Below are 23,010 nucleotides of genomic sequence, written 5' to 3'. Positions count from 1 at the left end.
TGTGTGTTTGCGCGTGAACTTGTAAATCGCTCCAATTTGAGTTTTTGACCATCGTAGTGAGGACACGTCTGTAAACAAGAGGACGTTTACTCCGTCCTCGCGGCTTCAAAAGTCTTTGTTTGAGGGTCCAGACGTGGATCTGGGGGTCCAGTTTAGAATCAGGTTTGTGTTGAGGGAATTAGTTGCTACGATTGAAGTTAAAGAATTAATTAGGGGACTGCTCTCTGTTCAGGAAAGTCCTCAGAAAAATAGAAGTACCAATCGTGTTCTGTATATATGTGTGTGTGTGTGGGTTTGCCCCGCCTCCTCGCTTGGCCATGCGCGTGACGCCGGAGTGACGTCAGCCCGCCGCCGCTCGGTCTCCTGTCCAGCGGCTGGTTGGTTTCATTCAGTCCGACTCTGCGCTCCCGGACGGAGCCGACGGGATTCAGCATGGAGCGGCTCGTAACTTCACTCCAGCCGCCTCCTCCTCCTCCTCTCAGAAACGGACAAACGGCGAGTGAAAGTGTCTCTTTTTTCCTCCTTTTTCTCAGTTTGGATTTTAATCTGGAAGAAATTTGACTTTTTTTTTTTTAATTTTTAATTTTTTTTTTTTTAAAACGGTTTGAAACCGTTTTCCTTTGAACTTTGTGAAGAAACGTTAAACTTGTCTTAACCAAGCTAACGTTTCCAATAACGGTCCCCAACATTTTATCTCATGGATGCGGGAGTCCCTGTTGGAATATTTTTAACACATTTCCCAACTTTTTTTTTTAAGGATTTTTGTTTTTTCTTTTGGACCAAGTGGACCGTCTCTCATCCCGAAAAAAACCCGTCTCATCTCCAACCGTTAGCCGGCTTAGCTGCTAAGGATGCTACGCTCCGGTTCGTCTCGGTAGTTTTGTTGTTGTTGTTGTTGTTGTTGTTGTTTGTGTAAAAACTGAAAACAACAATGATTTCGGAGGAGAGAAGCACCCACGTCAATAAACAAGCCCTGAACTTCCCGGTGGGTTTACTCCTCCGCTCCCCCAAGAAGCGCCTGGCCAAGCTGGGGAGGAAACCCAGCAATGGATCGGTCAAGTAAGACTTCACTTTGCTTTAATCTCTTTTTCAGTCTATAAACATTCAATAAACTCCCTGTTGTGTTGTTGTAAACAGATATTAAAGGATATTTTAGTTTTTTTTTTAATGTTATATATATATATAGTGTTAAACAACAAGTATAACTGCTCATATTTAGATGTAATTTGGATTATTTTGCTTTATAATTATGTTATATTTGTTTTACTAAATTATCTTTTTTTTTTTTTATCCTGCTTAGACGATATCAGAATGTGTTTTTAACTGAAGTGTTTGAATATGGATGACTTTATTCTTCATTTTATGGAAAGAAGTTTGGATCATTACTGTTCTGACTATTAGTTTTGCTGCAGTTTTCACATTTCTTTTTTTTTTAACTTAAATGTCATGTGGTGGAGAAAAAAAAAAACAATTTCACCACTTGGCGGGAAAACAGTTGTCTGTCCCTCATTAATACTTTAAATTTATATTTTGAGTAGTAAATTGGAGGAGGGAAAAAAAGTTATTTGAATAAACTTAAATCTGTTATTTGTAGTTGGTTGTGATGCTTTCTGTTGATCTGAGTTGAAATGATCCCTTTAATTTCTCCCCAATTTGAATGATGAGTCAATTAATCCAGAAGTGAACCGACAAACTTAATTTGCAATGATTTTGAGAATCGATGAGTCGTGTTTCTCAGATGGCAGAACTGACTGCTTCTCCTTGTCTTACGTTGAAGTCTTGTCCTGTTTCTTTTCATTGGTTTAACCGATTATTTTATTTTTATTTCTTACAGTTTTTCACATGTTTTACAGGCAAAACAAAAATGAATTGATAAAATAATCATGGAAATGTTTGTCACAGCCCTAAATCGGCGTCCGCTGTGAGACACCCGACTATATTTCGTGCCACAGAGGCCACATGTATCGCGGCTGAAACGCTCACCGCTCTGTCCCGTCTCAGGTCCAGCAACTCGGACAGCACCGTCCGCTCCACGGAGAGTGCCGGCGTCCGGCAGCCGGCCAAGAGCAAAATCCGCCGGCACAACAACCGACTCTCGACCGTCTTCAACCACAGCCCCAACCTGCGGGAGGGCGGGCGGCGCGGCGGCCAGGCGGCGGACGGCGGCACCCTGGCCGGAGACTCGGACGACCCGGCGGAGCTGTCCAGCCAGATGTCCGTCCCCGGCATCCTGAAGATCTTCGGCAGCGACATCTGTCAGGGGACCAACTACAAGAGCGTGCTGGCCACCACTCAGTCCAACGCCAAGGAGCTGGTGAAGGAGGCGTTAGAGAGGTGAGAGGTTTCCGTGACGAGATTTCTTCTGAGGAATGAATATTTTCTGATGACGTCACTTGAGCTCTCTCAAAACCGTGAGGGAGACCATTTCGGTAATAAAAAAAAAAAGTGACAACCCCCAACTCCCACGATCCTCCTCTCTGAACTCCTTTTCTTTTTTCGTCGTTTCAGGTACTGCCTGGAAAAAGAAGACGCCGGCGACTACGTGCTGTGCGACGTGATCGGCCAGACGGGCGGCGACACCCAGTGGAAGAGGGAGTGCTTCAGGGTGGTGGGCGACGGCGAGCGGCCCCTCATGCTGCAGTCGCTCTGGAAGCCCAAGGAGGGCTTCTCCAGGCGGTTCGAAATCCAGCTGCGGGCCAGCGTCGAAGCGCAGAGCTTGAAGGACAGAGACACGGTCACGGCAGGTACGGCTCAACACCTTTTCTGTTTTTTTCCTTTCCGGTGACGTGAAGGCACCCGGTGACCCCGACGTCCTCCCGCCTGGGTAATCAGCCGTTGAGTCTCCGCATGGGGAGCCTTTATTCTTGTCTCTTATTGCTGGCTAACGACCTTCATTGTCCGGCTTATCACCAGCTAGAACAAGGAGGGCGGAGGGGAGGAGGGTGACGGGAGGCATGTGAGAGAGGTCAGGAGGAAACAAAAGCTTTTGCAGTGAGGAGATAGAGGAGGTCACGGCGGCCCGGCTCTTATCTTTGTTTTATTTCAAGGGTCCATCAGGTTCCCCCCGACGGAGCATCAAGGCGGCTCCTCCCACCGGGTCCGTAACGTGGCCTCTCTCGCCCGCTCTGTTCTTTCTACCAGAGCTCACTTCCTCCTCTGCTGCCCCCCCCCCCACCCTCACCCCATCCCCACCTCCTCCCCCCACATTGACTTTGGCACCGAGTTTGTTGTGGTCCTCATCTCCGCTACTCCGCCGCTACTGTTGATGCTGGCCTTTTTTTTTTTTTTTTTCTGTTTTTTTTTTAATCAGAGCTCAGTCCCATATAAATAAACTTTTTTTTTTTTTTTAAATTGTTGCTGTGGCGTCTTCATAGTTTTAACCAGCCTGGATTTTAAAGGAATAGTTGGACCAAAAACACGTATTCTCTCTTTTTGGTAAATATGAAGACTGAAAACCGACCGAAGGTAACAAAGTCATCCCGCCTGCACGCGTGAATTTAAACTTTTATACTTTTATGTGTTGTTTTAAGCTTAAAACAAGAAGAATTCGTCATTTTACTGGAAACTCTGCGCTGTTTCCGCCCAACCAGCGAAGACGCAGACACACAACCGTCAAATACAGCACAAAAAAAACCGAGTAATTTTTACACTTAAGTTTTGGTACTTATTACAGTTTGCTTTTGTTACCATGAAACAGAGCTGGACAGCTTCTTTTTTCTTTTTTTTTTTTACTTCATACGAACTGTTCAGATATCAACCAGCTGTCAGAAATCGAGCGTTTCCCACCGTCAGTATCAGGAGCCGGCACATAATCAGCAGCTGGAAATATCACAATTCAGAGGCGTCTGTTGGTGAAGCCGTTCATCGGTTTCTCGTGGCTCTGCAGTGCAAGATTCACCCTCCTCCTCCTCCTCCTCCTCCTCCTCTAACTGACTGACTGACTGGAGTGGAGGGGGGGAGGGGCTGCCCTCTACCTCCAATTGGCGTGTTAGGCACCGGGCCGAGTCTGTCACGGCGGTGCTGAACAATGTGGAAAACACCCACTTCCACAGCTGATAAGAGCAGCGGTTCACAAATAAAAAACACAAAACATTCTTTAATTTTTTTTTTTTTCATTTTGGGGATTTTGAGTCATCGGTCAGACAATACAAACAATCTCTGCCTTTTACTGTGAATTACGTGCATGTCACAGGATCTCGTAGCCAATCGGCATCAATCAAAAACAAATACCTTAAAACGGTCATCCGGGTCCAACTTGAACTTTAACAGGTCATTTATTCATGATGTAAATAACGCACTGGGTAACTCGCCGTCTCCTCGTCCGTCCAGGCATCAACGCTCAGGCCCGTAAGCTGCAGAAGAGCCGCTCCAGGGTGACGTCCCTGTTCGTGGACGGCAGCGGCGAGGACGCCGACAGCCTCGGCTTCTGGAGGAGCCTGAGCGAGATGGACCTGTCGGCCATGGGCAGAGAGGCCGGCCGGGCCCGGCAGAGCGCCCTGCGGGAGGACCCCGAGGCCGAGGCCGACAAGGAGGTGCTGCGGCTCGGCATGGAGAAGGAGGAGACGGAGAGCAGCGACGACAACGCCACCCAGTACTCCATCCACCCGCCCTTCGACTTCCCCTACTTCCTCCTGCTGCAGGGCTACAGCCACAGACAGGTGAGTTACTCAAAACCCAAAAAATGGATAAAATCAAAGCTGAATTATTCCAACATAATTTCGAATTTGCTTGTTAACTAAATATTGTTAAGAGGTCTTGAGTTTAAATAACCACCGATGGAATATCTGTACGTTTGGGACAAAAGAAGACATTCTCGGGGATCATAACGGAGATTTTCTACATTTTCTGCCTTATTTTTATTTGATTTTCTCGTTTGATAAATTGAGGTTCCTCCGACTGACGATTCGACTCAACGATCGTCACGTCGCCTTAAATTTCATCAATACTTTTGAACATTTGATTCTTAAAAAGCACTTTATCTTTTCCTTTTCCGTTATAGCGTGACCCGCTGTGAATGTTTTAAATGAACATTTTGTTTGTTTTTCAAATTTATCTGGGAAATATTTGCCTTTAAGACGGGAGAACTCCCCATTCAGAGCTCACGGCGTCCTTGAGCGCCGGCTGGCAGCGCGTCAACGGGCCGAGGCCGACGCGGGCTTATAAACCGCATCAAGGTGGAAACAACAACATGAGATGTGTTGGATTGAACGTCTTAACGTTAAGAAGGAGAAAATCCCACGGTCAGAGGAGGAGAAGGAGGAGGAGCAAACGCCTCGGCTCTCTGAGAGCCGACCTGCGAGGTGTGTTGGGACCAGGTGAGGCCATCCGGGCCTCCACACCAGCCTGTCTGTCGTCAGGTGCCAATGAAAGGATCGGACGTGGTCGCCGTGGCTACCTGCCCGGGGGGCGAGGAGATAACCCCCGATTAAAGACACGCTATGGAGAAGGATAAACTCCACAGAAGCAACCCCCCCCCTCCGCCCCCGCCCAAATACATAAACATTAGAAACAACTGCTACGCTGTAATCAACATACCAGCGTCCTCGGTCGGGTTGTTTTAAACTTCTTTCCACGATGTCACCCTGCACTCGTTTTACACTGTGAACCAGAGAGGGCAACGCCTGTGGCTTCAGCACCACTCCCAGGAACGGGAAGCTCTTTCTCAATGTTTTTTACCGCCCCCCCTGCCACCGGAGATTGCTGACTGTGCAGGATGCTGGTAGCACCAGAGAGCTGCAGGCGAGCCCCTAATCTTACTCCTGACAATCGGTTGACCCAGAAGGGAGAGGCGGGTCTGTCCTGTATCATGAAACAGGAACTGAAAGATGATGTTTGTTTTGGTGTGGGGCTGCTGTGCATTTTTTTTTGTTTCGTTTTTTCATTATTGACTGAATGGCAAAGTTCCCCAGTTGGAAAGCAGTTTCTATTGTATAGAAAAACAATATAAGTGTAATATCAAAATACATCCGTCTTTAAATCAATTAATGAACTAATCTTTACAGCTCTGCGGCGATTTGAGCTTCAGCTTTCATCGAAGCGCCACGAGACGTCCCCAACGACCTTTTTTTGTACGAAAGGAGACGATGATACGCTATCATCGCCGCCCACTAAGAGTCTTAATGCGGCGACCCCGAGGTCACGGACATCGCCGACGTCTCGCTCAGTAAGCCCTTTCCATTCCTGTCTCGCCGCCCGCTGCCAGGGCAGGTTGTGCCTTGTCTTTTTTCTTCACCGCCGGCTTTATCCCGCCGCAGCTCACACGCACACCGCTTGGTGCGTTTCCAAAATGTTACACAAGGAAGTGAATCCCGTCCTGCGCGCCCGCTGCCGTTTCGGAAACAGCGTTCGCGTCAAAAATACGGAATTAAAACGAAGAGATTAAGTCGATCGGAGGTTCTCACGGCTTCTGGCGACGCTGGTGGGAATTAGTCGACTTTTTTCACCTCGTAAAAGACATTTGAGGGGAATTATGGGAAATTTGGAACTGAATTTTTTTTTCAGCTTTTCATCAGTCGTTTCTTAGTTTCAGCTTTGTTGTAAGAATTTGCTGCTTTTCTACATTTCGTGTGATAACAAACAGTTTATTGCTGGATTTACACTTTACAAAAATATTTTCACCCATTTCTGACCTTTTATACACACAAGAATTAATGGATTTAACAAAGTTCTCAGGGGAATTAAGGTAGATTTTGATGTCTTTTTTTTTTTTTTTTTTAGCTTTTTATCAGCCAAATGATTAAATATTTCTTAGTTCCAGCTTTGTTTTAAATTTCGCTGCTTTTTCTATATTTCACGTGATAATAAAATGGATATTTCTGAAACTAAAAACAGGACATTTTCACCTGTTTGACACCAAAAGATGAATGGATTTACCTTGAAAATAAATGGTAGGTTTATGGATGATAATTTTACAAGACAGTTAATAAATACGATCTTTATTTTTTCCAGGATTTCGTGATCTACCTGATGAGCGGGACCACCACCATCTTCGGCTGCTGCAGGGAGCATTGCAACGGCGAGGACGAGGAGCGGCTGAAGGTGGACATCCTCCTCTTCGCCCCCGATGTGCTGCCGCAGCACTGCTGCGTCCGACGCCTGGACTCCAGCCACCAGACCTCCGCGGGGGGGGAGCGCAGAAAGACGCTGACCATGCTGAAGCCGCTCCACGGCGCTCCCGTCACACGGAACGGTTTCCTCCTCAAAGACGAGGTGGAGCTGAACCCGGGAGATCTGGTCGGCTTGGGAAAACACTACTTGTTCATGTTTAAGGATCCGACCGGCGCGTCGCCGCACGCCCCCCCCTGGATGACCCGCCTCTGCCCCAGCTCGGACTCCAAGGCGACGTCGTCCCCCTGCTCGTCGTGCGGCTCCTCCGTTGCCATGGAGACGCTCCGGGGGAGGCCGTCGCCTCCTCGCTGGAGAGACCTGGAGGGCGTCGAGGCCTCGCTGAGCTACGAGCCGGAGCAGGAGGAGCGGGTCTTGCAGGAGATCCTGCACACGGTGGACCCCGGCGGGGACGAACACAAGCTGACGCCGGCGTTCCTGCTGAGCCTCTGCATCCGGCACTCGGCCTCCGCCTTCGAGCTGACGCGCTTCAGGCAGCTGCTGCTCCGGATCGCCGGTCAGATCCAGCTCGTCATGTGGGTAAGGATGAAACTCTCCCGGTAACTGCGGCGCTACGTCCCCCCCCCCCCACACAGTGGGACCGTGAAGTAATCGAGTGTTTACTGATGACACGGATATCTTATTCATCTGTTCTGCCTCTCAGGAGAAGACGAAGGAACTTGCTGCGATCCAGCCAGAAACGTGAGTAGACAAAGTCCCAGAAATATGTGACGATGAGCAGCTGCTTGCCTGTGATGACGGATGAAACCTGAAACCTGCAGTCTCACCGTCTGGAAAAACATTAAACAGACAGAAAACAATCAGCTTTCTTAAATCCAGAGAATTTCACACTCTCTCTTCTCCAGAAACGAGACACGGCTGATCACAAAGCTTACAAAAACAAATGATTTCCAATCATGATTTGGTTGCGAATCAGATTGAGTCAAATCCACCGCCCGCTCCTCCTCAGTTCATCCAAACACGCTCACTTCGGGCTCCAAAAAAACAAGATAGCGACGGCCAAAAAAACCTTCAGAACAGCAGTTGATAAACCAATGGGTGATGTCAGCATTCGTCAGCCGCTTGGTTTTTAGCAAGCAGGAGTGCGATGACTTTGACTTGAGAACGGAAAAAGCAAAAATCCTGGTTTTATTCGGAAGAAGTGGGAAAATAACATTTTGCTGATTTGATGAAATAAAACAGGAAGTTGAATTAAAAAAGAGTTCACTCAAAGGTGGATTTTATATAAAAAGAAATTACCACAGATTACTGAGGAATGTCAGGGGTCAGACAACTGTCTGTTGTCACAACAATCAGCATGTCGGCAGTAAAACATGATAATGGGAAAAAAAAACCTCCTCGAATATCTCGTTATGTTTAACAAAAAGTCCAAAAACGACAAATATGAGATGCTGAAATATGCAAATATCAGGATCTTAGAACAATAATCGCAGATCATTGTTCTAAAAAAATTGATTAATCGACTAATCAGCCAGAGAAAAAAACATGATTTTTTTTTTCTGTAGAAATGGGTCATGTGTTCAAACTTCTTTGAACACTTGTTATAACAAAGATTTCTCATATTTAGTCATTCGGGGGTTTGTTTTTCAGACCCGTTTCTAATCATCTCGTCATGGTATTTTATTTATTTTTTGTCACATCAGGAGCTCCGGTGACGAGGCGCCCGAACACCTCCAGCTGCTGAGCATGGCCGAGCTGATCCCGGGTCTGCAGCCGCTGGTGCTGTGGATGGCCAACTCCATCGAGCTGCTGCACTTCATCCAGCACGAAGTCCCTCAGCTGCTGCCCTGGAGGCAGGACAGGGAGGACGAAGGTGGTTCATATATCCGTGAAGCTCACAGCTGCTGGATCTGCAGCGTGTGTGTGTGCGTGCGTGACCGAGACGTCTTTGTGTGCTTCATCGCAGGTCTGCTGGACTCTGAGATGTCGTCCACTCGGATAGCCTGTGAGGAAGCCATGACGGTCCTGGAGGAAGTCATCATGTTCACCTTCCAGCAGTCCGTCTACTATCTAACGAAGGTGAGGCCCCGCCCCCTTCTCATTAATACGAGCAGCGGCCCCGCTCCTGACCGGTGACATCAGCGCGTTTCACTTCCCCGCGTGATCAGTCACACGTCAAAGCAGGAAGCCGCGCTGTGTAAACACCATATTCTGTTTTCATTGAGGCAGAAAACACGATCGCAGAATGGAAACAAACTCTCGGTTCAGGAAAGAGCCTGAGACAGAGGTGGCATATCTTTTCCACTCACTGGAATATAAACACACACAATCTCATCTCTTAAGGTTACCGTGGTTTCTTTAACAACAAAACACAACTCTCCATTTGGTGAGAAAAATCTGAAGGCCTTCTTTAGAGTTACAGGACATTTGCTCTTTTTCAAAACAACTGGTTTATACAGTATAACAACTTTAGTGTCATTTAGATAAATTAGCCGGACCTTGGCATTAAAATGGATCTTTATGCAGCCTCCGAAATAACAATATTAGAGTTGAGTCAAGGCTTCCATAAAAATGTGAACATTATAACCTTCATGAAGGAGGATTCATTGCAGGACTTTTTGTGTATGACTGCAATAGTTATTACTGCCAAATAAAACTGTCAGCTGAGTCAAAGTCATTTTTAAATGAATTATGCTCATCTAAAAGCAAATATCAGACGGGTCTTAACAGTATAGACCAGCAGCTACTGGTTAAATATGTGTTGAGTATCAATTTGTTGTTGTTCACATAAAAAAAATAAAGCTCATTCAGCTGGTTTGGGTGGAGCTCAGCTACGTGAATAAATGTTACTTTTTTTTTTTTTTTTTTATCAAAGTAGCTCTTGGAGAAAACAGGTCGGAGACCACTGACACAGACTGATCTAAAACATCTTGGTGAAACCGAACGGTTAAAAAAAAAAAAAAAAAAGTCTTGTTTAGCGTGAGAAAAATCCAACATTTCCAACAGACTCTAGATTTTGCTTGTTCATCGTGTTTGTGTTTTTTTTTTTTAAACAACAAACCCCAGCGCAACCATAAGTAATGGAAATAAAAATGAGCCGCAGGTGGAGCCTTGAGGAACACCACATAATACAGCAGCAGAGATGTAATTTATTCTACTCTAAGGCCTTATAAGGTCTTTAATCTGGACACGCTTGGAGAGACAGTCTGAAAATGCATCTCGGTACCCGGTGTGTGTGTGTGTGTGTGTGTGTGTGTGTGTGTGTGTGTGTGTGTGTGTGTGTGTGTGTGTGTCTGTCTGTCTGGGTTGGTTCTGGCACATACGGATGACCAACAGTCAAGTCTGCTGTTTTACAGTCCAACATGTTGAATTTATGTGACTCCTCCCACGTTTGAAGTCGCTCATTAAAGCTGTCTGGTTTATGCTGCGTGCAGCGTGGACATTTAAAGGCCCGTCCGCCTTCATTTTGAAGAATTGTCATTGAGCATGTGCAGAATTTGACACTGGAAAATCGAAATGAGGAGATGTTCTCCGTCTATTAAATATCAGTCAAAGAGTTTATAACTCAGTTTGGAGGAAGTGTGAAACTCGAAGCCTCGGATGAACAAAAACACTCCAAAAAGTGGATTTTCAGTGAAGTGTGGAGACACTTTGTTGTTCAGCAGTTAAACTTTGTGGATTACGGAATGATTTTTAACTGGATTCAAGTGAAACGACGTCTGGGATGTCGGCGGTATTTAAACAGGAGAGGCTGTGGAAACGCCGCCACCCTGCACGCCGACTGTTTGAGGAAGGAGGGGAAGGAAGCAGGAACAGCCTGCGCTCTGGGTTTGTGTACTCAGGCATATTTCCAGCGAATGTTTTTTTTTTTTTGTGCTACAAAACTGTCCGTGCTCAAAAAACTAAAAAAAACAAACAATACCCTGCATGTTATTCAATCTGGTAAATCCTGAAGGATTTCTTTGTCACTTCTGAGGCTTTTTTTTTTTGTGTCACGACACTAACTGGGATTTCTCCTTTAATCATCCGACGTTGGTGACTATCTTTTTCTGCTGGAGAGAATGGGAGGATTAGCGGCTCGGGGCCGCAGTCTGTTTCCTGCAGAGGAAGAGCGAACTGTCATCAGAGAAACACCCAAAGAGGAAGTGGGGAGGAGGAGACAGTCTTTCTGTTCATTTCCTGTGAAGTATGACTGGACAGTCATACGTGTCCATGCATATTCGCTTCTTCTTTTTTTTGTTTTTATTCAACCTCAGACTGTATTTATAACTAGATTTGTGGGTGTTAGTGAAACGATAAGATCTCGGGTGCGTATTTTAAAACCAAACAAAAATCCTCTGCCGTCTCCATGGCAACAGATCATCACCTGCAGATTTCACTGTACACTCTGAGCTGACCTGTTGTCTCAGGCATGCGGGGGGGTTATTGCGACCTTTTTGGCCTCTTTCAGTTTGTCTGAGGTCATTATCTTAGTCACCGGTGTGTGTGTGTGTGTGTGTGTGTGTGTGTGTGTGTGTGTGTGTGTGTGTGTGTGTGTGTGTGTGTGTGTGTGTGTGTGCGTGAGACCCGGCGGTTGATGTCATGCCTGTGAAACAATGGCAGAGCTGTGTCATACTGAGGAGTCACGATAAGAGCCGGCAACGAGGTGGGCCGGCGGTGAAACAGCTCGCAGGATGATTCTGTACCGTTTACTGTATATTCGGGCTGAAACGTTCACAATCTTCACTTTTAACGGTCGCACGAAGGGTCACAGAGAGCTGGACGTTCACGGCACGTGGAATAAACGGCATCGACTGAAATGGGGGAAGATTCCCATAACTATAAAAAAAAATCGGAATTCGATCAGCCTGAAAGAGAGAATCAAGCTTCTGTACGCGGTTTCCGAGCTCTCTGAAAAATCTCCCGGGTGTAGTGAGATCTTCATATTCAATGTTCCCAAGTCAGAAACGGTAATTACAATAACTTCAACGTGACCTGAAGGCAGCGCAGATGACGGCAAACAGTCAAACTTTGCAGCTACACAGACGTAACGTGAACTCAAATTAGACACTTCGAAACTCCTTATTTGCAGTTTTTTTAGCATCTGAGCTGCAGTTGTAGTCATCGGACGGCGTTACCCGCTCCCCCACAGACGTCCTTTGTGTCGCAGCACTCAGGCTTTTTCCTCCAAGTTTCCTGTGCGCTCTCCGAAAGCCTTTTCCTCTCATTATGTCATTATGTTCTGCGCGCAGCAGAAACACACGGGCTTCTGACTGCACGATCATTAAAATCAAGTAAAGCCATTTTCTCTCTCTCTCTCTCTCTCTCTCCACAGAGTATGTACTCGGCGCTGCCCGGCCTGCTGGACGGGAACCCGTTCTCGGAGAGCGGTCAGCTGCGAGTGCCCGACGGGCTCGGCGGGATCCTGGAGGTCCTGAAGGAGGTGCTGAAGCTCCTCACGGCCTTCCAGGTGCACCCGGACATCTCGATGCAGCTCTGCGCCTACCTGTTCTTCTTCATCAACGCGTCGCTGTTCAACGCCCTCATGGAGAGAGGTGAGACCTCCGCTTCGCCGTGAAATACCGCGGAGACGTTCGTTAGTTCCCAGAGGACGAATATATAACGACGGCGTCGGTGTCTTTTCATCTCGCTCCGCAATCTTAAGTTGTTGTTGGTTTTTTTTTAAGTTGAAATATCTTCACAACAATTTGTTGATTGCTGTTATAAATTTGTCACAGATTCATAATCCCCCAAAACGAATCAGATTCCCGTCAGCCTCAGTTGCACTTTGTGTTTAGTAAATGTTAGCATGCTAACGAGCTAAACTGCTTTCGTGAGGATAATGCAGTAATTAAGCGTGTGCAGGATTATCTATTCACGCTCTTTATTTTAAATCTATTCTCTATAGTTTTGGTGTGCATTAGCTAATAAACTACATTTTTATATTCTTAATCTATAAATTCTGTCATTTTATATCGAAAGCGTTAGCAATGTCTTTTTATATTTATTCCTACTTTGTCTTTACACCGAATGAAATGCGCTCCACGAGTCAACTTCCCCTCGATAATTGTGTCGAGCCTCAAGTTGCCCATCGATTATCTCGCCGGACACTTTCTCTTAACTTGACACCGACATGTCGCTCAGGATCCGTCGCCGGGTTCTTCCAGTGGTCGCGGGGCGTCCAGATCCGGGCCAACCTGGACCTGCTGATGGACTGGATCCAAAGCATCGGTCTGGGCGACCTGGCCGCAGAGTTCTTCCAGAAGCTCTCCGCCGCCGTCAATCTGCTGGCCACGCCCAAAGAAACGCTGCTGCAGGTCGGTGGACGTCCGTCTTCTCCTTAACCGTTAACTAACAATGCCGTGAAGGGTGAGAACAATGTCGTCTGTGCTTATCGTTATTGCTTTATGGTTATAGCGCCCCTGAGAACAAACAAGCTCCACTCACAATGATTGACATTAGATGGAGGAAGTAGCTCCAGGGAACAAAAGTAAACACTGTAAAAAAAAAATCATGACATCACCGTGCCGTTTACTTCAAGTCATGTGGACCTGAGCGTCCTTTCGCCTCCGATCTTGTTTATTTAAGCGCTTGAATGGATGGAGACATCTTGAATTTCATACCCTCGATGTTTGAGATTAACCTCCCGCATCACTCGAACGAGTCTGTATATAAGAGAGCAGCCGGTTTCCCGGCGCGTTTTCTTCTGCTTTGTGCTCAGCCTTCGCTGTTGCTGCAGAAGCTCGTCGACTTAACACCTAATCCGTCTTTAAGCACAGCGCTCTCTTAGTTACCCATTCAAATCTTGTTTACACTTCGTAGCGCAGGAGGAAGCTGAGCTCTCAATCTGTTTGACTCGTTAAAAGTAAAACCAGCAAACACAATTACACACTTATGACTCATGAGCAAGCACACAAGGGCTTACGCAGAAAAGGTCCCCCCGGACCCACGAAACTACAAACCTTTTCCTGATTGCCAGGTTTTTATGGCGCGGTGAAGTCCCCATGTGTGTAAATACATAACCACATGTCTTCATGTTTTTATCTGCAGTGCGACTCCAACATAGTGACAGTGATGGATTACTGTTAAATGAAAGGGGACGTTGCTTCAGGACAGATAGGCAGATTCATTTGGGAGGAGTGGGCGTGTTAGGGTGTCTGTATATCTTGTCACTGAATGAGTGAGGGATCCACATTTGGCCTTTTAATCGTCCCGAAGCAGCAACTTCCCTTTCAAAATAAAAGCCTTTGTTCACAAAAATGTTTCTCTCGTGGTTCAGCACAAATCCTAGATTGGAGTTCGTCTTGTGTTTCCCAACGATGGGATCGCCCAAAAAAATAGTCTGCACGTGAGGCATTCAGGGGACTTCTGTAACTTGTAGCTACAGAAAAATAACCTTCGGTTCCGCTCTCCCCTTCTGAAGTGCACGAGCGTGCAGCTTGCTGTTTACGGTTATTGTATATTAATAATAGAGTTAATTGTTTAGCTTTTTATTGGAGTTATTGATTAAGAAGAAAGTTTTTTTTTAAATTTTTTATAATTTAGCTGTTTGGAGTTTAACAACACAACTTATTTTATAATAAACGTGTGTCAAATATGAGGTGTAGTTTTTACACTGAGGTTGGCACCTGTTGTTCGGTCCCAGTGACTCGTCGTCGCGGCAACCTGCCAAAGCTGCCGAGGGGCTCTTGTCTCGTCTGTGTCGAGGGATTGGATGGTTTGCCGGTTTTAATGCAACACACACACACACACACACACACACACACACACACACACACACACACACACCCCGACATGAGGTCACGTTGTGGCTGCTACAAAACAGCACACACCCTCCACAGAGTTTAGATTTTTCCATCTGGAGTTCTGGGCTTTTTAAGAAGCGAAGTGGCTTCGCTCTGGCGCGGCCGTAAATTACACACAGAGAGGGATGTGGCGTCGCTTGTTTTGCCAGCGACACAACATCTGGGGAGTTATTTTAGGAGAGTATAGCTGCTGCCGAATCTCAGACATAACAAAACGGTGGCCGTTTTTTTTTTGTTGTTGTTTTTTTAGCGTTTCTGTCGTTTGTCAGCAGAATGTAAAACTCCACGCGGCGTTGAGCTCGGCGTGTGCGTCCGCGTCCTTCAGAGGAGGGCGGCGACATTTAGCTTCCGGTTCCTGTCGCGGGCACGTCTGGGAAAAACCGCTCACGTCCACCAATTCAACTGGAAACGGTCTGAACGAGCTGCGTAATGTTTGCAGTGTTTTCACGTGAACGGCACGCCGCCGGGCGACTCACCTGTTTTCCCATCAAAAGGATCAAATATTAGCATTGATATTAGCATTAGCATCAATAGCATAGCGATGACAATCACAGTTCACCTGGAGGATTTTCACAGCACAACCTGAGAGGATTAGATCGATCACTTCTCACCAACAGCACGTGTTCATTAAATGAAATCCAAACGCTCACCTTGTGTTTAAAAAGCTGCAGCGGGACTGTAATCACCCAGGCCTTTTCTGATTTTTTTTTTTTCCCATGAGGCTTTGTGCTGCCACATCTGGCCCCGTGGGCAGATAAACTGTTTAAACATCATCATATAATTGGTTTGAAATACTTTGCCTGTGAATGAGAGAGCAGCAGAAGCTGTTTAGAAAACAAGCATGATGGGAAAAGCGTTGTTTTCTGCCTCCCCGTCGTTCTCACAATGACTCCAAAGAGCTTTTCGTGGCTTTCGATCCAAACCGTCCGTCAAAGGGCTTTTTACAATCCTGCATTTTTTATTCTTTTTTAAGTTCATGTTTCTCAGCGTTCTGCTTTGTCTCTGTTGTGTGTGTTGTTGTTTTTCTGCGGGTCCAGGCGTCGTGGGCGTCTCTCCGGACGGAGTTCGCCGCTCTGAAGCCGGCCCAGCTTCACCACATGCTTCGGGAGTACAGCTCCGTCAAGGCCTGCCAGGCGGGATGGACACCGCCGCCGGAGGACGAAGAGGACGTCTTCAGGACGGGTGAGCGACGCAGACGGAAACGTTTAATTGATCCAGTAAAACAAAACAAAAATTGCAAAATGAGAGAATTTGCTTCTTCTCTCTTTTTTTTTTTTGCCACATATGATTTTAGATTTAATATCAAGCAATGTTAAAGACGTCAGTTTGAGTTCTGGTTAATTGTGATGCTTTTTTTTTTATAATTAGTTGATTAATCATAATTTATTATAGAAATAACTGTTCAAGACGATTCTGTCTCACATCATCCGTTCGGTTAGAAAATAAATCTTTTAACGTATCTGGATTCATTTTGTTGTCATGAAAGTAAAGTCACAGGCTGTTTGTTTTTTTGTTTTTGTTTTTTAAATCCACAAAGTCTATTTAAACGTTTGTAAAACGACCGATCCGTCGTCTCCGCTCGGTGACCTCGCGTTCGGTAAACCGCGGCGACCCGATTCGTTGGGCAGGAATCAGAACAACAGCTCACATGTTCAAACTTGACTTGAACACAAGACTTCATGATGAATAACAGAGAAACGCAACGAGTTTAATAACTTTATGAAAAAAAACATGCTGAAACTAGAACTCTGCGCCGCTGGATCCTGTTTTATTATCATACTCGTTATATCCTCTGTTGTTTGTCATCAAGTCGTGCAGTTAAATGAGAAAGTTCATGTTTGTTACATTTCCTGTTAGAAATGATTTGAAGGCTGTCACCAATAAATTAGAAATACTTTTTAAAATCAATACAAACATGAATGAATTTTGTGAAATAAAAAAATGCATTATTGTGAAAAGGTTCCTCAATATTATACAATAATATTATTCTTTCTGTATTATTTTGTTTTGCATGAGGTCTTTTTAAAAAGTCTCCATCAGCACCAGTCCTGGACTTTATTTACTGCTCTTAACGAGGCGCTGACCCGAATACAGCAGCTTTACTTTACTTTATTTTACGCCTCCCCCCCCCACTCTTCATCCTCTTCCTCCCCTCCGCAGCCGACATCCTGGAGAGCTTCGACGACCACCCGCCGCTCATCCTGCCCAGCAGCACCTTCCACCTGGAGCTGGACAAACCCACCGTGGAGCCGTCTCTGTTCGAGCAGCTCGTCCGTCTGCAGGAGTTCGTGGGCCGGCTGCCCCGCGGTGAAACGCCGGCCGAACCCGACGCGGACGAACAGGTAACGAGCTCTCTGACCCGAGGAAACGAGGAGCTTTGATGTCTCTCACATCTGTCGTTGATTAACACCGTCCTGCCCCCCCAAAACTAAAGGCTCTCAGCGGGACGCCCGCAGACGGCCAGTCTGCGACCTCGGCCTCCGTCGGCCTCGTCCGGGATCCCGCCCGCCAGGCGGTCTCCGACCCGGCCGAGTCCGACCCGGACCGCGCCTCCCCTGCGGAGCCGGATCAGGCCCGGGGGGGTCACGGTGACCTGAGCAGCTGCGAGGCGGTCCTGACGCAGAAGCTGAAGAGCCTGGAGCTGCAGAACGCCCTGCCGGGACAGGCCGACATGGGCTACCACAAGAGCCTGGCGCTGGACCCGTCCTGCCTGCTGACGCCGCCCAACACGCCTCAAGGGATGGAGCTGTCCGAGCTGGAGGCGGATCTGCAGGAGGGCGCCCGCCAGCTGAAGAAAGGTAACTGAAGGCCAGAACCGGACAGAACATCTGCACAATATATATACGTATATATATATATATATATTTATATATTTATAGATATACGTATGTATCTATATATATACATGTATGTATATATATGTATATATATATATATGTTGTTAATTACACCTCTCTTGCATATTATGTAAAACATAAATGGAAACAGTCAATGAATCGACTGATTGAGTAACTGATCAATCACACAATCTCAATATTAGTAAACTGAATACTTTTGGGTTTTGTTCTGTTGGTCTGACAAAGAACTTTCTGGGAAGTGATAAGAGACGGTTTCACTACTTTATAGCCCCCCCCCAAAAAAACCAATAATAGATTTAACTGAATGAATAATCGCCACATTAATCAATAATGATAAATATTTCAATGTTTCCTCTAGATTTAAAAAGTTAGACATTTTAAAAATGTTTTCCTCTTAAAGCCGCAACCGACAGCTGAAATACGTTAAAGTTGAAACCTGACGACGGCAGGTGATAACGGAGAGCGAGAATGTGCTCGGAAACCAGGAAACAAAGGAGGAAAACAACAACAACAACAACAACAACAAAAAACAGCGTGTGAAACGGCCAGTTGAGGAATCTGTTTTGATTCCAGCGACACGTCTGGAATGAAGTCACCGGCAACTCAAACCCTCGTTTCACCTCCTCCGCCGACGGACTTAAATCTATCAAAGGGAGGTATTTAGCGACTTGACCTCGCTGCATATTTGTCCCCAGCGGTTCCGGGTCCACATCAAGCGCACCCCCCCCCCCCACACACACACACACACACACACACACACACGACATGAAAGAGGTGGAGCGCCCTCCCTTCATCTCGGACCGACTCCGCAGGTCAGGAATTTCAAGTGGAAAGGCTGAGCGAGGGGGCGTTCACTGTGCGGAGGAAAAGAGGGCTTCCTCTCCCACCTCCTTATTGTTTCTGGACGCCTCCAGTCATGAGGTCATCTGCGAGGGAGGGAGAGAGAGAGAGAGAGGGGGGAGGGAGGGAGTCACCGAGAAAAAAAAAATCAAACCCCCTTCGAAAATCACATTTGAAAGTGGCACACTTTCTGTGTAAGGAAACTAAAACCGTGTAATTATCTATTTTTAAAACTTTTTTTTTTTTTTTGGGGGGGGGGGGGGGGGGGGGGTGTCTGAGCATCTGGATGTGTGTTTCTAATTGGCAGCGGCTCGACGTCCGAGACCCGCAGACTACACGAAGATACAAGACGTGACGGCTCCTCTGGTCCTAAGCCCCGCCCCCCTCGGTGTTAGCAGATAGGCAATAAATGGAACTAAAAAAACAAAATTTCATAAAATCAACGTACACCCAGACTGTATATTTTGGGATCAGAAAAAAATGAAGATATGTATCTAAGGTGTAATACCACTGAGGGGTCGCTAGGCAACCAAACCTCTGGCTCCAATAGACTCCAATTCAAAACAAAGTCAGTATGTTTTCCACAGGTCGTTATGGCTCCATATTAATACACATTTTTAGGCTGATTCCTTATTTGGTTTTTAAACTTCAAAGCTCAGTCGGTGTCTAACGAGCGTTTTCGGTCCACAGAGCTGAACGCGTGCTCTTGCGGTTCAACCTGCGCTAATGCGCTCGCTAACAGGACAGGACCCCCCCCCCCGCTGTGATTGTGCGCTTTGACTGAAGCACTTTAAGCTGCAGGATTTTGTTGCTCTTAATCAGATGTCTTTACTCTCATTGGTTGTTTGTCACTGTGTTGTTTTCTCTCGATGCTTTTTATCAAGAGTAATTTGCTTAAACGCTTTGAGGATTACGCTGAAACCGAAGCCATCTGGCACGTTTCTCCGTCCTCACTGGAAGCACATCACAAAGTTGAATCTGCACAATTTACTTCTTAATTAATCAAAGGGAAAATAATCTGCAGCTATTTTGATGAACCGTTGATTATTTGATTGACGTTTTCAGCTTCTCAAATGTAAAGATTTACTGCTTTAACTATTAACTGATTCATTAGGCTTTTTTTTTTTTTTTTTTTTTTTTTTTTTTTTTTTTTTTTTTTTTTTTTTACGTCCTGTCGGGACCTTCCGCCTCGACCCTCCATGCGCGTCCAGCACCTCTGCGGGTTTTCGGCTCGCGGCTGATGTTATTTTCAAAGTTTGGTATAATCCTTTAATCTGGCCAGAGGGAGTCACAGAGAGGTGGTGATGTCAGGAGAGAAAAGAGCAGCGGCCGATCCATCATGGGAATTTACAGTTGGGTTGGTGCGTGGAATCTTAATCGGCCCGCGGCATTGTTCGGGGCAGGTCCTGCGTGGGGGGCAGACAGGCTGCATGTTGGGAAAAAGGGTGTGTGTGTGTGTTGGGGGGTGGTGGGTGGTGGGCTGCAGGGGTGGGAACAGGTTTTTTTTTTTTTGGGGGGGGGGGGGGGGGGTTTGGTACTGTTTGGTACCTATGGAGGCAGATCGGGGCCAAAAGTTTTGTAAATTTGTAAAAAAAAAAAAATTGTAAATGAAAAACAAACAAACGTAAAACTGAAATAAAACAACGTATTCAAACTAAAAGAATCTGTGAGAAAATGTTTTTTCAACTTCAATCTAATTTTGATTCAATTCTGAAATCAAATTGTTTCAGATCTTTTTTTTTCACTTCCATGTTGTGATTGTAATTTGTAATCAAACTCTCGCAGATCCACAGTCTGTCTTCACACCTCGTTGATCCGCCGTGTTTCTCTCTCTGTGTTCGTTCAGCCGGCGGAAACGCCGAGAAGAAGAAGACGGGAAACGTGGAAGCGGAAGAAGAGCGAGAGGAAGTGTTCACGGTGGAGCTCCGCCGTGGGCCTCACGGCCTCGGGCTGGCGCTCGTAGACGGGACGGTACGACGACCTCTTCCTCCTTCCGTAACACCGACGGACCCTTCGCATCTCTCGATTAATCACGTTTTTGCTTTTGTTTTCTTTCCTCCTGTGTTTTTTCGTGTGTCTTCGCTCAGAAGACGGCGCTGAGATTAAGCGGCATCTACGTGAAGTCGGTGGTTCCCGACTCTCCGGGCCGCTCGGTGCCAGAAACTGAAAACGGGCGATCGCATCCTGGCGGTGAACGGCATCAGCCTGGTCGGGATGGACTACAACACGTGGGTGCACGCGTCGCGCTCAGTCGGCGTATTTAACGTCGCGCGCGGGTCCGATCTCACCGCTCGCTCTCTCGTGTTTTTCCGTTTCAGAGGCAGAGAGCTGATCCGATCGCTGGGAGACTCTCTGAAGCTGCTGGTCGCCACCATCGACTCCAAAGCTTCGGCTAAAGCCAAATCCTGAAGGACGCGAGGTTCATCCTGAAGGATGCGAGGTTCATCCTGAAGGACGCGAGGTTCATCCTTCCTGCAGCATCCCAAGTCAGTATTTTATCCTCACAGGACGGACAAAGAGGAAACGCACACTTCCTGCTTCATACTTCAGGCTCAGTGTGGAAGACGATCAGCCCGAAGCCGCCGTGAAGTCACGCCGGCCGAACGCAGATTGTTGGGCGTTTTTCTGGCAGACGCAGGGTGGAAGTTTTTCTTTTTTTGTTTTGCTGTCTCAGCTTTCTGTCTGGCCTATAAACAAACTTTGCTCCGCACCCGTTAAACACAAACAACCAGGCGTCTGCGGTGACTCCCGAGTTGTTAAACGTCTCATTTGAAACGTCTGAGAGCTTCGTTTTTCTGTCCGAAGAGCTTCGTCGAGCCGCGTCTGGATTCAACTGGAAATTATTTTTAAATTATGTTCATATTAAAACAAAAAAAACAACAACAACTGTGAACTTGTATATTTTACACTGCAGAAAAATATCCCATTTTACCCAGTTAGTTAGTCTGTTAGAGTTATTTAACAGTTCAAAAGTAACTTTATCTTCAGGACGACATCGAGATATTCTGTAATATTAAGATTTCTTTTTAAACAAGAAAATTGCCAAACCAAAGACAACGTGAGGATTTTCTCGGTTGTTTTTCATTGTGGGACGACTGTATTTTAGTTTCTGGTTTTTTTTTGTCGTGCAAATGCTGCGACCTCGAAGTAAATGTCGGGTTTAACCACAAAATTCCCGCTTTTAAACGAGTCGCGCTGTTTGTGGTTCCCACGGTAAAGCCAAGCGCTACCGTGAACAGTCCCGGCTGCGGGCTGATGGTTATTTTCAGTATCAATTTTCTTGATTCATTGTTTTATGAAACAGCAGAAAACGTTCCTTCGGATTTCTTTGGAGCACAAAGCAGCGTCGTTAAATGTCCCGTTTGTCTCAACAACCGTCTACAACCAAAGAATATTCAGTTTACTTTCATGTAAGATGAAAATAAAATCCCCAAATTCTCATATTTAAGATCAAGTAGTTGAACATTTTGGCTTAAAAATGACACAAAATAATACATTTTTATTTCTCCTGACAAATCAGCTGATTGTTGCAGCTAAACAGGGAAAGCAACACAGTTTAAAGGAGTTTCTGGTTGGAATATACTCCAGTGTACATATGAAAATAAGAAGAGACACTTTGTCGTGATGTTCCTCTGCTGCCTCTGACGTGTTCGGCAGGTTTCACGAATCATTAAAAACATCTCGGAGCTGATTTATGGAAAAACATCTGTAGATATTTGTCACGGTATTTTTCACCCTCCGTTGTAAAAACAGTGTTCAAACTCTCTCACTATTCTGTTTTGTAATATTTATATTGCACTGTATTTTTTTTTGGAACCGATGGAATAAATATTATTTGGACTTTGAAAGACTGGATGTGGATCTCGTCCTCCTGCCGGGTGGAGCGGGGCGGGGAGGAGGGGGGGTGGGGTGGTGATGCTGGGTGTGTCGGCCGCATGGCACGCTTTAGCGGCCGCTGTTTATAGCCGCTCTGTGGTTTCCACTAGCCCGGCACTTTTCCACTGACTCCGGCATGGCACAGTTCAGGCCCTGTGGCCCCGCCCACTCCCCCCCCCACCCCCTCCACCCCCCCGCCTGAGGCCCCGGGTTAAAAAAAAACAACAACTTCATGTCGGTGTAAAGTTTGCACAGCGACTGGACTCACACCTCTGGGTGTGCGATTAAAGTTGCTGAGTGTGAAGCTCCCTGCAGCTCTCTGACATTAATAAGAGCTTCAGCTGGTCCTCGTTGTTCACGACGTTCAGGCTGCAGGCTGAAACTGCAGCTCAGAGTTCAACTTTGTGGAGAAACGTGAATTATTGAAAGCATAAAAATGACTTCACGTGTTATTAATTATGTTGTGGTCTTTGTTCAGACTGCAAAAAAAAAAAGAAAAACTCCGATTTGTTCCTCAGATCCGATCTTGAGGACAGACTGTTGCTTACAGCTGAGCAGATCGGATTCTGTGTGTCCGAACGTCACCA

At 46.2% G+C, this 23,010-nt stretch overlaps 1 protein-coding gene across 1 annotated transcript; it reads left to right on the top strand.

The window, feature by feature from the left end:
* Nucleotides 1–406: 406 nt before the first annotated feature.
* LOC138207912 (ras-associating and dilute domain-containing protein-like) lies at nt 407–22,395 on the top strand. The gene is given in 17 exon segments (XM_069165487.1): nt 407–1,059; nt 2,002–2,334; nt 2,509–2,744; nt 4,330–4,658; nt 6,949–7,644; nt 7,769–7,806; nt 8,769–8,938; nt 9,032–9,144; nt 12,380–12,599; nt 13,189–13,361; nt 15,887–16,031; nt 17,010–17,191; nt 17,284–17,647; nt 20,394–20,518; nt 20,635–20,691; nt 20,693–20,775; nt 20,866–22,395. Coding segments are annotated over 17 exon segments (3,483 nt in total). The 5' UTR covers nt 407–931; the 3' UTR covers nt 20,957–22,395.
* The last annotated feature ends 615 nt before the right edge of the window (nt 22,396–23,010 follow it).

This window comes from Embiotoca jacksoni, unplaced genomic scaffold, assembly GCF_022577435.1.
Source record: "Embiotoca jacksoni isolate LCO1_2020_lvr unplaced genomic scaffold, fEmbJac1.0.p SCAF_34, whole genome shotgun sequence".
Lineage (NCBI taxonomy): Eukaryota > Metazoa > Chordata > Actinopteri > Embiotocidae > Embiotoca > Embiotoca jacksoni.
The sequence above is the reverse complement of the archived record's forward strand: the minus strand, read 5'-3'. Positions and strand labels throughout refer to the sequence as shown.